The sequence below is a fragment of the Dendropsophus ebraccatus genome, chromosome 7 (assembly GCF_027789765.1).
Source record: "Dendropsophus ebraccatus isolate aDenEbr1 chromosome 7, aDenEbr1.pat, whole genome shotgun sequence".
In the NCBI taxonomy this organism is placed as follows: Eukaryota; Metazoa; Chordata; class Amphibia; order Anura; family Hylidae; genus Dendropsophus; species Dendropsophus ebraccatus.
Genome location: NC_091460.1, coordinates 6,045,308 through 6,062,009, shown reverse-complemented (window position 1 = coordinate 6,062,009; position 16,702 = coordinate 6,045,308). Strand labels below are relative to the sequence as shown.

Here is a 16,702-nt window from a genome sequence, read left to right as displayed (position 1 = left end):
ATAAGGGTCATGATGGAAAAGTCATGGTGGAATGGAAGGAAATATGGGTCATGATGGAAGAGTCATGGTGGAATGGAAGGAAATATGGGTCATGATGGAAGAGTCATGGTGGGATGGAAGGAAATATGGGTCATGATGGAAGAGTCATGGTAGAATGGAAGGAAGTAAGGGTCAAGGTGAAAGAGTCATGGTGGGATGGAAGGAAATAAGGGTCATGATAGAAGAGTCATGGTGGGATGGAAGGAAATATGGGTCATGATGGAAGAGTCATGGTGGAATAGAAGGAAATAAAGGACAAGGTGGAAGAGTAATGGTGGAATGGAAGGAAGTAAGGGTCAAGGTGGAAGAGTCATGGTGGGATGGAAGGAAATAAGGGTCATGATGGAAGAGTCATGGTGGGATGGAAGGAAATATGGGTCATGATGGAAGAGTCATGGTGGAATGGAAGGAAATATGGGTCATGATGGAAGAGTCATGGTGGGATGGAAGGAAATATGGGTCATGATGGAAGAGTCATGGTGGAATAGAAGGAAATAAAGGACAAGGTGGAAGAGTCATGGTGGAATGGAAGGAAGTAAGGGTCAAGGTGGAAGAGTCATGGTGGGATGGAAGGAAATAAGGGTCATGATGGAAGAGTCATGGTGGGATGGAAGGAAATATGGGTCATGATGGAAGAGTCATGGTGGAATAGAAGGAAATAAAGGACAAGGTGGAAGAGTCATGGGGGAACGGAAGGAAAAAAGGGTCAAGGGGGAAGAGTCATGGTAGAATCGAAATAAATAAGAGTCATGATGGAAGAGCCATAGTGGAATGGAAGAAAATAAGGGTCCTGTTGGAACAGTCATGGTGGGACGGAAGGAAATAAGGGTCAAGGTGGTAGGAAATAAGGAAGGAAAGACTATTCTGTAGTCAAATACTCCTTCACATCTTCTTCATAGGTCCACCTGAGAAGACATCTACCATACATGTAGGATCTAGTGGTAGTTATATCACTTTTCTCCAGTTCTTCCTAGGGACACCGATGATTGATTGGCTTTCATCATATCTGAATGCTATAAGGCACTGACAAAGTCGAATAAAGGTCCACAGGAATGATGAAAGTCTTCTTAATGCTCGCTCCAGTAGGACATCACCAAGTCTCATTGTGTCGAAGCTGATCCATTTGATAAGACAATGGAAGTTCTTTAACGAAGTACCTCAGTGCAATACACAACGCAGGGCATTTGTGGTCCAGTATTTTTCCTTTCTTCCATTTCATCTTGATGTGCAAGTCACCATTTAGAGTTTTTTTTCCCATCCTTACAGTGCAAATATCAGGATAGTGTATCTTCTGGTTCCTGGCTATGTCTCCCACGCTTGGATCCCTGACAATATCATTGCTTCTGGAGAAAGGCAGCAGCTGTCGCCTGCACTCTGCCCCCCGGCTTTGGCCTTCAACAAGAAACAAGTTGATGTTTTTAATACAAAGATGTTTGAATGTGTTACACATAGTGTGATTAGTTAACGTGGGGGTGAAGACCCCAGTGATTTCACCTACCACTGAGGGGCTTTCATCTGCACAACTGAGTTGGTGATGGGAGGTTTGACGGTGGTACCGGGCGTCTTTACCAGTAGACCATCCTTCTGGACAGGGTTCCCAGGAAGCGGCTTTCGAGGTGGGTTCAGCTTTAAAAAGCAAAATAAAAAATATTATTATAGAGTAATCGTAACCCAAAAAGAGAAGAACACCAGCATTAGTCAGAGGTACCTGTGGGGTCCTGGCGGGACAGGAGGGTAGAGGCTTCTTTGGGGGCAGGAGCTTCAAGTATTGATTGTCCTGCTTGGGGGGGATGACTGGGGAGGACTTGACTGGAGGAGGAGGAGGTCTGGATGGCTTCAGCTGGATGCTGGTTTTGGGTGACTGGCTGCCTGGTGTTAACAATGGACGCACAATGTTGACCGGCTGGGAGTTGACCTGCGAGGCTTCCTTTTTGCCATGGAAAGCAGACCAGGAGCTCTGTGTAGAGAAAGCAGAATATCAAACAGAGTCAACGCAATGAGAAGAGCTGGAAGACGGGAACGAGAGAATAGAACTTTACAATATGATGAACCATACAATAATATCAGCTGGCAGCTTTCAAATTCTGTGGGTCTCGAAACAGAGGGAAAGGAGAGAGGACTGAAGGAAAGAGAGTCCCGGGCTCCCTACTGACAGATCACGAGTAGGATAAGCAAAACGATTTGTAAGGAACTGAATTTGTTCCAACTGTCCTGAAAAGATTGGACTTTGCCCCAAATAAACCCCAAAAATGTCAGAATCCACCATTTTAGTGATCAGAATAAGGGGTTTAGGACCCTAACCTGACCCTAAGTTAGAGTTAGGACCCCTACTCACTTTAACTTAGAGCTTAGATACAGTTAGAGTGCCTTACAATTGGAGCACTAATAATACAGACACTGATACTTGGTCCAAATCATCTCCAACGGCCAATTCAATCTAATTGGACTGAAATTAAAGGGAAATTCCACTTAAACATAACTTTTCATATGTTGAGACTTACAATTCCTTCCATCCTTCCCCCTCCGATCCCATCCCTTCTGAGACACCTGATGTAAACAAGTCCCTGGCAGGCTTTATCTGCAACATTGTACCTTCTTTGCAGTGCTGTAAGGATTATTAACAGTTCTTTAGCAACTTGACCTCAGAATACCCCTCCCAGCATTACAAAAAAGCTACAATGTTGCAGATACAGCCAGTCAGGGACTTGTTTACATCAGCCGTCTCAGAAGGGGGGGGGGGGGACAGAGTGAAAGGCTCACACACAGATTTTTGTGTCTTCAGCAGAAAGCAGCAGCTGAGAACTGAATAGATAATAAGTATGGAAGGAATGGGTAGTCTCACCATGGGCAGCAACATATCAAAAGTTATGTTTGGGTGGAATACCCCTTTAATTTTATAAGAATGTGCTTCTCTCATTCCTCCATTCCGTTACCTTTTGTGTGGCTGGAGATGCGGCTGGAGGGGTGAGATTGCGCTGAGTGTAGATGTTTTTTGGATCTCTTCTGCCGGGACGAGGACCAGAAGCGTTTTTCAATCTGTAAAATTACAAGACGATTACAGAACAAGATGAAACGACTTATAGAAAAAGAATACGACAGGGCCATTGGGCTTCTCGCCATAGGGTAGTAAGCGGTGGCAGTGACCCGCCGCACACTATGTGGATGGAGTCGCTACATCGACGACGTATTCCAGACTCTCTTACCTGCACTTCGCTCGGCTCTTGTTGACCCATTTCTTTAGTTGAGAATCTGACTTTTTGTACCAGTAGTAAATCCCAAAGACAATAAGAGGAAGGATGACCAGGAACAGGAGCAGCAGGAAGACGATGAGACCTTCTTGAACTGTCAAGGGAAATATATGATCGGTTGGCACTAACATAACGAAGGGAGGACGGACCTTAATGTATAGTCTGACATTGTCCGTCGTCTGCCAGAATTATACTGATCATACATATATATATAAGTTCACTCATATATACAAGGACCAACTCACAGTCATCTGGGACTGGCCCACTGTCAATGCTTCCTCCCTGGCCTGACGACTCGCAGTATGGGGGTCCCCAGCCAGCGTGACAATGGCAGTTTTTGTTACTGTTGCACACCTAGACAACAGGGAAGGAACACGTCAGTGTAATAAATGAAAGAAGCCGGCAATACTGTATATGATGTGAGTGTGGGGTGACTAGATGTAGCTCCAATATGCCTCACCCCGGATGTAAGTACTGTAAGACGGGGACGGGACTACGAGTCACCCATACATTGTATACCCTCCATAGCCAATAGATGATGCCTGCACCTCACCAAAGGACTCTAGCTTATGACTTTATTTTATCTTTGTATACATTGTTCTGGTGTGGCCATATTGCCCGGGCTGTTCTTTACAGCGTTTAGTGACATGCTTTACAGTGAGACTCATAGACATAGATGAAAATAGACAGACTCTGTCCCCTTTGGATGAATGTGAGGTGAGATGTTACTAAGCGCGCTCTGGGACCTGTGATGAGGTCATTCCACAGGGAGCTGCTATTGTCTCCTCTATCTACTGGTGTCACATGACGCTGCAATGCTGCACAGATCACTTTATTGCAGCCTCCTCTTATCACCACAGACACAACAGGAAGTCTCAGCTTAGTTTTAGCCCCAGTGGTGAGAAAGAAAACTGCAAGATCTCAGGATTATTTTATAATATAGATTGAAAAAAATGGAAAATTAGAAAGAATTTGTCACCAAGAAATCTTTAAAAAAAAATCTGTTTAACATAAAAACATTATTTATACAACAAGTCATTTTCTGATGACACTGTCCCTTTAAGCTCTCTGCCTCCTGAATGCAAAGACACCTTGACCTGCTCAAAAAGCTAAAATATCCCCCGAAGTCCAGGACAGGAGAGAGACCTGTGCTGCTGTTCATAGAGGACTGTCTGCACTAACACACTGTAGCAAACCCTCAGCTGTGAGAAGCATTAGGAGAGGACGGCTCATATTCAGTAACAGTGGACAGAGATCTTAAAGGGGTACTCTGGTGAAAACCTTTTTCTTTTAAATCAACTGGTTTATGACGCTTATGGCCTATAAGCGATACTGGTTGTGATTTTCATTGTGTGGATTATTTTCTATACATAGTCTGGTACTTTCTGCACACTCACCCCGTGGCCATTGCATCGAGCTATGCATTCATCCCATTCGAAGAAGGACGCGTTCTGGCATTGTCGATCTTTACACACCTAGAATGAGACGTGAGAGTGAGGTAACACTAGGTTATTCTGTAGACAAGGCAATAGACAAGAAAAACGAAACGTCGTCTATATAACGATCCATCATAGAGAGGTAAAGGCCCAAAGACTAGGAGGGTATAATGGTTTCCCGACAGCCCATGGTGGCAGAAGCTGGGGACAACCAGGCAGGATTCCTTTACGCTAGAACCATGGGAAATAGGCAGCTGCCAGGGGCATCTAGAGGTGTCAGGACGAGACCCTTTCTACTCTACTGGCGATTGTAGCCCAAAGAAAAAGCTCTGCGTCCCATTCCCCGGGACACTGATGTGGATTCCTGCTATCGCTGTGTATCTACATAAATACCATAGTCAAGAGTGATTGTTTATTGGCCACCCCAATGTCCATGTGGAAGCTGAGCAAACTTTGAGCACTGGATTAGCAAACACTGCCAAAGGTGGATGCAGCCCTAAGGCTGCCAAGAAAACATGGATACAGCCATAGGCTTTAGACTATATCCATGACTTCCAGGCAGCCTTATGGCTTTATGGAACTTTGGCATCCACCGCTAATTAAATGCCGCACACTCATATTCAGAGGAACACAAGTATGCTTGAAGATCACTCAACTCTAGTACTCACCATCCATGAATCATGTATACTACGTTTCTCCAAGATATTTCCATCCAACCATTGACCAACCAGCCTCAAGACATCTCCATCCAACCATTGACCAACCAGCCACAAGACATCTTCATCCAACCATTGAGCAACCAGCCACAAGACATCTTCATCCAACCATTGAGCAACAAGCCACAAGACATCTCCATCCAACCATTGACCAACCAGCCACAAGACATCTCCATCCAACCATTGACCAACCAGCCACAAGACATCTCCATCCAACCAATGACCAACCAGCCACAAGACATCTTCATCCAACCATTGAGCAACAAGCCACAAGACATCTCCATCCAACCATTGACCAACCAGCCACAAGACATCTCCATCCAACCATTGACCAACCAGCCACAAGACATCTCCATCCAACCAATGACCAACCAGCCACAAGACATCTCCATCCAACCATTGACCAACCAGCCGCAAGACATCTCCATATAACCATTAACCAACCAGCAACACATCATACCATCTTAAAGGGGTTGTCCAGCGAAAAAATGTTTTCTTTCAAATCAGCTGGTATCAGAAAGTTAAATAGATTTGTAATTTACTTCTATTTAAAAATCTCAAGTCTTCCCATACTTATAAGCTACTATATATCCTGCAGGAAGTGTTGTTTGTTTACATTCAGAAACAGTGCTCTCTACTGACATCTCTGGCGGAGTCAGGAACTGTCCTGAGCAGGAGAGGTTTTCTATGGGGACTTGCTGCTGCGCTGGACAGTTCCTGACTCCGCCAGAGATGTCAGTAGAGAGCACTGTTTCTGAATGTAAACAAACAACACTTCCTGCAGGATATATAGTAGCTTATAAGTATGGGAAGACTTGAGATTTTTAAATAGAAGTAAATTACAAATCTATTTAACTTTCTGAAACCAGTTGATTTGAAAGAAAAAAAAATTTCACTGGACAACCCCTTTAATTTAAGGTTCACACTTACTGTGACTCAACATATGAGCTCTTCATGCTACATTGTAACTCAATGTACAAAATGATCCAAGCAGCTGTCATTGGCCATGCACTATGTATATGTATGCACTATGTATTTTCCACGCACACCGTACACTTATACTCACCATCCCGTCTCCACACTTGGTCCCAGTCATGACTAGGCCTGGGTCGGAGGAGTCACCTTCTTCCTGCAATGAGTAGGAGTATGTGCCTCGACACTTCACCTCTTGTCCATTGAACTGGATGGTGGTGTCCATGGAGACTGTATTATCATGTTTGGGTCTCTGGGCAGTGCTCTCACACTGGATTTTTCCACACTTGGCATCTCTGTCAAAGAACATCAAGAATAATCCGATAAATTGGCCCAGACCGCCATCTAACCAATCCAGTATGAAAATGGATTGAACAGTGAGACGGGAATTAATATATATGATGGAGGTTTCTTTGGTCTTGCCGATTCTGTTGACCTGCTGGGACCCACCTTTACTATGCTTGGTATTCTCCATCCTATCTACATACAGTGTATCTAATCTCACCATGATACTTCTCTCCCGATACTCTCACCATGATACTTCTCTCCCGATACACTCACCATGATACTTCTCTCCCGATACAGTGTATCTACTCTCACCATGATACTTCTCTCCCGATACAGTGTATGTACTCTCACCATGATACTTCTCTCCCGATACTCTCACCATGATACTTCTCTCCCGATACAGTGTATCTACTCTCACCATGATACTTCTCTCCCGATACAGTGTATCTACTCTTACCATGATACTTCTCTCCCGATACAGTGTATCTACTCTCACCATAATACTTCTCTCCCGATACTCACACTGTATCGGGAGAGAAGTATCATGGTGAGAGTATCGGGAGAGAAGTATCATGGTGAGAGTATCGGGAGAGAAGTATCATGGTGAGAGTAGATACACTGTATCGGGAGAGAAGTATCATGGTGAGAGTATCGGGAGAGAAGTATCATGGTGAGAGTAGATACACTGTATCGGGAGAGAAGTATCATGGTGAGAGTAGATACACTGTATCGGGAGAGAAGTATCATGGTGAATCTACTCTCACCATGATACTTCTCTCCCGATACTCTCACCATGATACTTCTCTCCCGATACAGTGTATCTACTCTCACCATGATACTTCTCTCCCGATACAGTGTATCTACTCTCACCATGATACTTCTCTCCCGATACTCTCACCATGATACTTCTCTCCCAATACAGTGTATCTACTCTCACCATGATACTTCTCTCCCGATACAGTGTATCTACTCTCACCATGATACTTCTCTCCCAATACAGTGTATGTACTCTCACCATGATACTTCTCTCCCGATACTCTCACCATGATACTTCTCTCCCGATACTCTCACCATGATACTTCTCTCCCGATACTCTCACCATGATACTTCTCTCCCAATACAGTGTATCTACTCTCACTGTGATACTTCTCTCCCGATACTCTCACCATGATACTTCTCTCCCGATACAGTGTATCTACTCTCACCATGATACTTCTCTCCCGATACAGTGTATCTACTCTCACCATGATACTTCTCTCCCTTTACAGCTTGACTCCATTACCCACGGCTTGTCTGGTTATGGCAATCTCTTCCCCATCTCCCTGTTCTCTTCTCTTTCGTACATTGTAGAAGAACCTCAACCACTCCTGTTGTATCCGATTCCACCCCGCTATATGTTCTCCATTGAATCCTTCAACTGATCATCTAAAGGGAACCTACGTCCTAGCACCATCAGCCCTCACTGAAGTAGTAGGGAAAGATGATGGTATAGTTGAGGGGTGTCCTCCAGTATATAGTTTTTACCCTGGGTATCCCAGGGGTCAGATCAGTGAATCTGGGGGAGGGTCTTGTCTGGGTTGGAGCCAATGATCACCACCATTCAATATCATTGTTATGGCTGAACGTTACTCACTTGGATTTACACTTTACAAACTGTCCATTGCCGTCTTTCCCGCAGTTTCCGTATCTATCCCCGGCCTTGTTTACGTCAATGAAGCAGATTTCCGGTGCTGGCCGCGCTCCTGTACAAAAAGTTGGGAGACAATTTTTTTATTTTTAGGAGGAAGGGGGGTCTGAATTGGTGCAATGGATATGTAGCATGTTTCTATGGTCACCTGGTCCCCAGAGGTGCACACACTGCTGGCCGTGGGTCAGGCACATGCCGTTCATACAGTAGGCCTCGCCGTAAGCGCAGGGCGAGCCGTCCAGCATGTATACATTGGCCGGGCAGTAGGCGTTGTCTCCTCGGCAGAACTCTGGCAGGTCACAAGCTCCGGACTTCTCACGGCAGAGCGTCCCAGCAACTTTCAACTATGGAGAAAAAGAAGGCATAATAATCCTATAATGCTGATCGTGGGATTCGCCCCCGGAATCTCGTCTAATATCGATGTGTTACCTTGCAGTCCTGGCAGCAGTCTCCATGTGCACACTGGGCTCCCTCCTTTAAGGTGCAGTTTTCGGCGTTGCAGCAGGGATTGTTGCATTCCTGCACAAGACGCTCTCTATTAGTCCATGTCGTATCCTGAGAGAGGTGAGACCACCTACACCCTACAACCCCCCCCCCCAACGGCCAGCACCATCTAACCCCCCCCCCCCACACACACACACAAAGACAGGCAGCCCCCCCCCAGGACAGCACCACCTACACCCTCCCCACAGACCAGCACCACCTACAGCCCTTCCCCCCCCACACACACACACACACAAGCCAGCACCACCTAACCCCCCCCCCCCCCCCCAAAGGCCGGCACCACCTACAGCCCCCCCACCGGCCGGCACCACCTACAGCCCCCCCACGGGCCGGCACCACCTACACCCTCCCCACAGACCAGCACCACCTACACCCTCCCCACAGACCAGCACCACCTACAGCCCCCCCCCACACACACACACACACAAGCCAGCACCACCTACCCCCCCCCCCCAAAGGCCGGCACCACCTACAGCCCCCCCACCGGCCGGCACCACCTACAGCCCCCCCACGGGCCGGCACCACCTACACCCTCCCCACAGACCAGCACCACCTACAGCCCCAGCACTTACCTCCGGCTCTCCACAGTCACACTGCTCTCCCTCCTCCAAGAAGCCATTTCCGCACTTCTTCCCCATCACCAGGTCCTTGGTGTTGGGCATATTGAACAGACACATACCGCCGCCCTTCTGGAAGTAACCCTGTAACTGCTGCCTGCTGCACGAGCTGAACGTACGAGGGAAGGGGTGCCTGGGAAGGAGATGGCGGGTTTATACAGTGACACTATGTGACCTAGTCACCTTGTACAACATAGGAGGCTGCATTTTTTCGTGAACAGAATGGGATGTAGGCTCCCCTCCTCCATATAGGCAGGATCCTCTGTACTACTATGTGTACCCACCCCCCCCTGCCATGGTGCCCGCCATTCTGCAGGACTATGGCCCCCGTGGTGGTAAGACTGACCGCCTTCTAGAGTCTAAAGATGGCTGCTGAGTCCCCAACACGTATGTGTCCTCCCTCCAGTCCTCCCACCTACCCGGTGGCGGCAGCCATGATGCATCCTCCTTGGTCAGCAGTGGCCTCCGTACAGCAGTACTCCTTGTCGTGACTCATCCCAAAGTTGTGTCCAATCTCATGAGCCATGGTGGCCGCAGCTCCAACCGCCAGCTCCGAGTGGTCCTAGGATCAGCCACAACATCTCATAAACCACTGTATGTAAGTTAGACGGACATAGACACAGTGTACAATATAATACAGCTCAATCCTGTGAACATCTTCTTCCTCGTTCACAAATTTAAAGGGGTTGTTCACCAAAAAAAAAAAAAATTCTTTCCAATCAACTGATTTCAGAAAGTTATACAGATTTGTAATTTACTTCTATTAAAAAATCTCCCGTCTTCCAGTAGTTATCAGCTGCTGTATGTCCTGCAGGAAGTGATGTATTCTCCCCAGTCTGACACAGTGCTCTCTGATGCCACCTCTGTCCATGTCAGGAACTGTCCAGAGCAGAAGAGGTTTTCTATGGGGATTTGCTGCTGCTCTGGACAGTTCCTCACATGGACAGAGGTGGCAGCAGAGAGCACTGTGTCACACTGGAGAGAATACACCACTTCCTGCAGGACATACGGCAGCTGATAAGAACTGGAAGACTGGAGATTTTGTAATAGAGGTAAATTATAAATCTTTGGCACTTGCTGCGACCATTTGATTTAATAGAATCTTTAAATGTTATTTTTGCTGGACTACCCCTTTAAGTTAAGTGATGTTCCTTGGGGGAGGGACTATGTGGTTAAATATTTAGTGGTAAAAATAGAGAAGAATTTTTAATATCCAATATTTTCTTACCATACTGACTCCTCCAGAATTATCTGCTGTACACATCCCCTCTAGGGGAGCCATCCCGATGGTTGTTCCCTTGAAGGTCACGCCCCTTAAAGAGACACGGCACAAATAATGAATACCATACAATGCACACATAGAAAGAGTAGTCAATCGTCTATGAGCTAAATATGAGAGAGGGGACAGGTGTGTGAGCAAGGATGCGTGCAACTGCTATGGGGACCAAGAATCGGGGCCCCTCATGGTGGAGTGAAGCAGCACCAGCAGACGCCCCTCCCCCCAAGTATAATTTAGAATTTGAGGGATTATCCAGGATTAGAAAAAAACAACACTGCTACTTTTTTTTTTTTTTTAGCAAGAACAGCGCCACCCCTGTCCTCAGGTTGTGTGTGGTATTACAGACTGGTATAAGGGGATACTACACTGACGTGATCAGCTGGGCATTGTCGTGCTTCTTCTTGGTCCTCAGTTTCTGCTTCCAGTTCAGGAACATTTTCAGGCTGTAGTTGGCGTCATCGCGGATGTCACACTGGTCTCCCGACGTCCACACCTCCAGGCCGATCAGAGCCACTTTAATATTCATTGACATGTAAAACTGTATGGACAACAACAGAGAAGCATAGTCACATCTGTTTCTTGGGATGGAACAATAAGCCCAACCATAGTCAGAATGGCGGCCGTCTAGGTCGGGGACTCACCTTGTCCACAAAGTTGGCGATCTCCATAATGCGATGCTTGGTTTTCCCCAGATCCTGCTTTTGTTTTTTGTACTGTAAAAGCAGAGATTATATATGTATATTACAGGATTATACAATGACATTAGGGGCAATAATACTAAGTATGGAACAATCCGGATGGGATTATGCAGTGTCCCAGTACAGGTGGTCCACTAACCTGTTTCACTGCCTTTGTGAAAGTATCTGTCAGGTGCCACACCAAGAGCTGGGAGCTGTAATTTCCTCACCAGCCACTAGGTGTCTCTCTTCTCCTCCCTGTGCACAGCTGCAGTATATCAAAGGTTTTCTGACCAATGACAGGTGCAGACCATCTACCCTCACACTCTCTCTATTTTCCTTCCTCTCACACAACCCTATATGAGGTGAAGGAGTCTCCTGGTCTAAGAGTTCTTTTAGTCAGGAGTGTATGAGAGACAGAGCAAAGACACAGGTTCCTGCTGCAGTGACTGCTTAGGCCAGAGCCCTTGACGGGGACTGAGATTACACTGCTACAGTATGCAGTGCTAGACCCTTAGAACCGTGAGCTGGATAAACCCTTGTCTACGCCTGGGATTCTTCTTAACGTCAGGACCGTTACCTGCTAAAGCAAAAGAAGAGGGACTGCTCCCCAGTAGAACAAAGTTACTATGTGCCAAAGTATTCTACTGACTTCTCTGACAAGTTCCAACTCTTGTTTAAGTGCCGGACTCTGTCGGTTTACTTGTGCCGCACCCATATCCTCACTATCGCTCTACCAAAGGACTGGTGACTGTGTGTTCGAGGTGGGAGGGTTGTACTTCCACTCCAGGCCACCATGACGAAGCTACTGCTAAACACCAGATCCCACCAGCAGGTGCAACACCATCATACAGCAGCTGGGCCACAGCAATTACCTTGTATAATAAGTGTTAGGTGTGAAATAAGAACAGTGACTCAACCCCTTCCTTACTGGGGTGGGCACAGTGCGCTCAGTGACTTAACCCCCTCCTTTACTGGGGCAGGCACAGTGCGCTCAGTGACTCAACCCCCTCCTTACTGGGGCGGGCACAGTGCGCTCAGTGACTTAACTCCTTTCTTGCTGGGGCGGGCACAGTGCGCTCAGTGACTTAACTCCTTTCTTGCTGGGGCGGGCACAGTGTGCTCAGTGACTTAACCCCTTCCTTGCTGGGGCGGGCACAGTGTGCTCAGTGACTTAACCCCTTTCTTGCTGGGGCGGGCACAGTGTGCTCAGTGACTTAACCCCTTCCTTGCTGGGGCGGGCACAGTGTGCTCAGTGACTTAACTCCTTTCTTGCTGGGGCGGGCACAGTGTGCTCAGTGACTTAACCCCTTTCTTGCTGGGGCGGGCACAGTGTGCTCAGTGACTTAACCCCTTCCTTGCTGGGGCGGGCACAATGCGCTTTTTGTTTTTCCCAATATTGATACCCCGAGGACTACATTGGGTTCTATGAAATACGTTGATGACTAGCAGATTTTTAATTAAATGGTCAACAAGGGGTGTGGGTTTGTTTTATTACATAATATAATTTGCAAAGAAAAACTTCTTTACAGACTCCTTTACAGCTTAGTAGTATAAGCCATCTGATAGACGGCATCTATTACAAGGTGTGTTAGCCCATAATACAGATAACACTAACACGTTCAGCACAGCAAATAGATCACAGTCAACAGTCTGGCCCCCAGGGGGTTAAGTATGTATGCTGTGCATCCTCACTTAATCCCTTGGGGGTCAGGATGGGGGGGGGGGTAATTATACTTACCATCCTGGGCTTCGGGCTTCTGCCTTCACCAAATCAGCACACATTGTTTGATGTGCCAGGTCAGCACCGGTTGAGCGGTGATTGCAGGAGCAGACCCAGCACATCAAGCGCTGTGTGCCAGTCTGGTGAAGACAGAAGCCCAGATCCCAGGATGGTAAGTATAATTACTTCCCCCCATCCCCCCGCATGGGTAAAATAAGCTTTATCTTTAATCCATACCTAAAAAGAACAATGGCTGCACAGTTTGGGTTCTTTCATCCCTAATAACAACCCCAAGGTGACTGAGGATGTGAGAGCACACAGGAGACAGAGGAGAGGTACAGAGAAGGACAGACGGACTAGCAATAAGGGGTAAGAAAGTGGAGTGAGAGAAGGTGGAGACATCATGACACTATATAAAGGGCTGGAGAAGGTATGGAGAACAGACAATGAGGACATAGAGATGGACAGAAGAAGAAGCTTCGGACTGAAGGCCGTTATTCATCTGTGTGATAAGACTCACCATGGAGTTGTCAGCGACAATGTATAATTCCATGAACTTCTGAGCCCCCCAGACGTTCCTCTTCATCTGCAATGTAAGTGTAGACACATGAGACCAGATATCAGCAGGCAGGGGTTAAGTCTATGACAACCAATAGAAAGATGATAACGTTTATAATAATAATAATCATTTTATATCTAGATACGTGTCCCTTATCATGTCTATGGCAGGAGACATTGCATTAGTTAGCCAGCAGGTGGCGATACAATACTATGATGCTAAATTACTAAATCAGTTCCACATAGTGACCACTAGATGGCACTGTAAATTTTAAAATCTACAAGTCCTGTTGCTGTATACACCCAGCTCTACAGCTCAGATATAAAGGTGGAGCAGTATCAAATATAAGTGCCGAATTCTTCAGGACATTCGTGTTATTATTCTACTGTGGACACTGGCTGAGATCCTCCCAACTAACTCAGTCCTTAAAGGGAAACTCCAGTCAGGTTTTCCTAGAAAGGGTTACATGTATCCACTAGTCAGTCAGCTGTCCGGCCTGGTGAGTCGACGCTAGCCTTACCCTGTGGTGTCCGGGCTGGAATATGAAGTCCTCCATGTGAGAGGTAGCAGAATGAGGGTGCCCTTCATGCCCGCAGCTTCCGCCACTAATAGGTAGGTGCTTTGTCTGGTACAGCATGTGGGCATTTGGACTTGGCCCGGCCAGCGGGTGGAGGTAGAAGCTGTTATTGGCACTCAGGGTGATGAGGCCACTGGAAATAAAAGGGACGATAAGACTCAAAGTAATATACAATTATAAGAGGGAAGATAAGACTCCAGGTAATATACAATTATACGAGGTAAGATATGATTCCAGGTAATATACAATTATAAGAGGGAAGATAAGACTTCAGGTAATATACAAATATATGGGGAGGATCAGACTCCAGGTAATATATAATTATAAGAGGGAACATAACACAACAGGTAATATACAATTATACGAGGTAAGATATGATTCCAGGTAATATACAATTATAAGAGGGAAGATAAGACTCCAGGTAATATACAATTATATGAGAAGGATCAGACTCCAGGTAATATACAATTATATGAGGAAAGATAAGACTCCAGGTAATATACATTTATATGAGGAAAGATAAGACTTTAGGTAATATACAATTATATGAGGGAAGATAAGACTCCAGGTAATATATAATTATATGAGGGAAGATAAGACTCCAGGTAATATATAATTATATGAGGAAAGGTATGACTCCAGTTAATATATTATTATATGAGGAAAGATATGACCTCAGGTAATATATAATTATATGAGGGAAGATATGACTTCAGGTAATATATAATTATATGAGGGAAGATATGACTCCAGGTAATATATAATTATATGAGGGAAGATATGACTCCAGGTAATATATAATTATATGAGGGAAGATAAGACTCCAGGTAATATATAATTATATGAGGGAAGATAAGACTCCAGGTAATATATAATTATATGAGGGAAGATAATACTCCAGATAATATAAAATTATAAGAGGGAGGAAAAGACTTCAGGTAATATACAAATATAAGAGGGAAGATAAGACTTCAGGTAATATACAGTTATATGAAAGAAGATAAGGCTCCAAGTAATATACAAATATATCGGGGAAGATACGACTCCAGGTAATATACAATTATATGGAGGTAGATATGACTCTAGGTAATATATAATTATATGAGGGAGGATATGACTCCAGGTAATATACAATTTTATGAGGAAAGATATGACCTCAGGTAATATACAATTATATGGGGGTAGATTTGACTCCAGGTATCATATAACTATATGATGGAGGATATGACTCCAGGTAATATATAATTATATGAGGGAAGATATGACTTCAGGTAATATACAGTTATAAGAGGGGAAGTAATATACAAATATATGGGGGAAGATAAGACTCCAGGTAATATACAAATACATAGGGGAAGATAAGACTCCAGGTAATATACAATTATAATTTTAATTCCTTCCCTTCTTGCCTTTCAGTCTTACCTGATCCCTGAGCAGGTACTAAGAGCCACTGAAGATTCCTGGTGACCCTTCACCCGGCCGTGGTAGTAGCAGTGCTCCTGTGGGTAGGAGGAGAATGGGAGTGATTGCAGTGATCGGACACACACACACAGGTATAGAGACTGTTATTACCCATCCTACACCAGCATGGTGGTCTCCTATCTGACATTAACCCTCAGACATCCTGTAACACCTATCACTCCCATCATCCCTAGCATCATACTCCCAATGTATGTGATATGTGATAGGCATACGTGTATATTAGGGGACTGTCCCTTTAAGGGTTATAGTATGCACAGTGTCAGTCTGCTGTCCTACAGCTTGATGATTTATGTGCTGCTCTGCTTCTTCTTACAGGAAGGAAGAGATGAGAGTGGGGCGGCTGTGACTTCCTCCTGTATCAGGGTGTCCGTGATAATGTGATATATGAGAAGCAGAGACCCCGATCCTGGCAGATAACAGCTGCTATAGCCCCGCCTCCTCCATATCACACCAGATATGTGCAACGTCTGCAGAACGTACCGTGTGGTCGGGGGTCACAGTCACCTTCTCCCCCTCCTCAGTGTAATGCGTCTCAGTGAACCCCGGAGAAAGCAGGAGGCTGGGAGAGAAAACACATAAAAGACATATATATATATATATATATATATATATATATATATATATATATATATGTATATACACATCATACACTATATATATATATATATATATATATATATATACACACACATATACATTATGTATATATATATATATATATACATACATATACACACACCATGCATATATACATCATACACATATACATTATATACGCACACACACACACACTCACGCACGCCATATACTAAATAAACACACACATACACATTATATATATATATATATATACACAAACACATCATACACATTATATATACACACATATATATTAATA

General features: G+C 45.2%; 1 protein-coding gene across 2 annotated transcripts in view; it reads right to left on the bottom strand.

Moving 5' to 3' along the window:
• Window positions 1-221: 221 nt before the first annotated feature.
• LOC138797241 (disintegrin and metalloproteinase domain-containing protein 19-like) overlaps window positions 222-16,702 on the bottom strand; it is an 84,934-nt gene continuing 68,453 nt past the window's right edge. For both annotated transcript variants that reach the window (XM_069977101.1, XM_069977102.1), the window contains exons 4-23: window positions 16,285-16,363; window positions 15,745-15,821; window positions 14,266-14,455; window positions 13,707-13,772; window positions 11,428-11,499; window positions 11,158-11,324; window positions 10,736-10,820; window positions 9,927-10,069; window positions 9,463-9,640; window positions 8,816-8,905; window positions 8,535-8,730; window positions 8,333-8,441; window positions 6,506-6,707; window positions 4,685-4,762; window positions 3,533-3,641; window positions 3,243-3,381; window positions 2,973-3,075; window positions 1,748-1,996; window positions 1,538-1,665; window positions 222-1,431 (exon numbers count right to left, since the gene is read on the bottom strand). In XM_069977101.1, coding sequence (XP_069833202.1) covers window positions 1,374-1,431; window positions 1,538-1,665; window positions 1,748-1,996; window positions 2,973-3,075; window positions 3,243-3,381; window positions 3,533-3,641; window positions 4,685-4,762; window positions 6,506-6,707; window positions 8,333-8,441; window positions 8,535-8,730; window positions 8,816-8,905; window positions 9,463-9,640; window positions 9,927-10,069; window positions 10,736-10,820; window positions 11,158-11,324; window positions 11,428-11,499; window positions 13,707-13,772; window positions 14,266-14,455; window positions 15,745-15,821; window positions 16,285-16,363 — 2,518 coding nt within the window. In that variant the 3' untranslated portion in view covers window positions 222-1,373. The remainder of the gene's footprint in view (window positions 1,432-1,537; window positions 1,666-1,747; window positions 1,997-2,972; window positions 3,076-3,242; window positions 3,382-3,532; window positions 3,642-4,684; window positions 4,763-6,505; window positions 6,708-8,332; window positions 8,442-8,534; window positions 8,731-8,815; window positions 8,906-9,462; window positions 9,641-9,926; window positions 10,070-10,735; window positions 10,821-11,157; window positions 11,325-11,427; window positions 11,500-13,706; window positions 13,773-14,265; window positions 14,456-15,744; window positions 15,822-16,284; window positions 16,364-16,702) is intronic.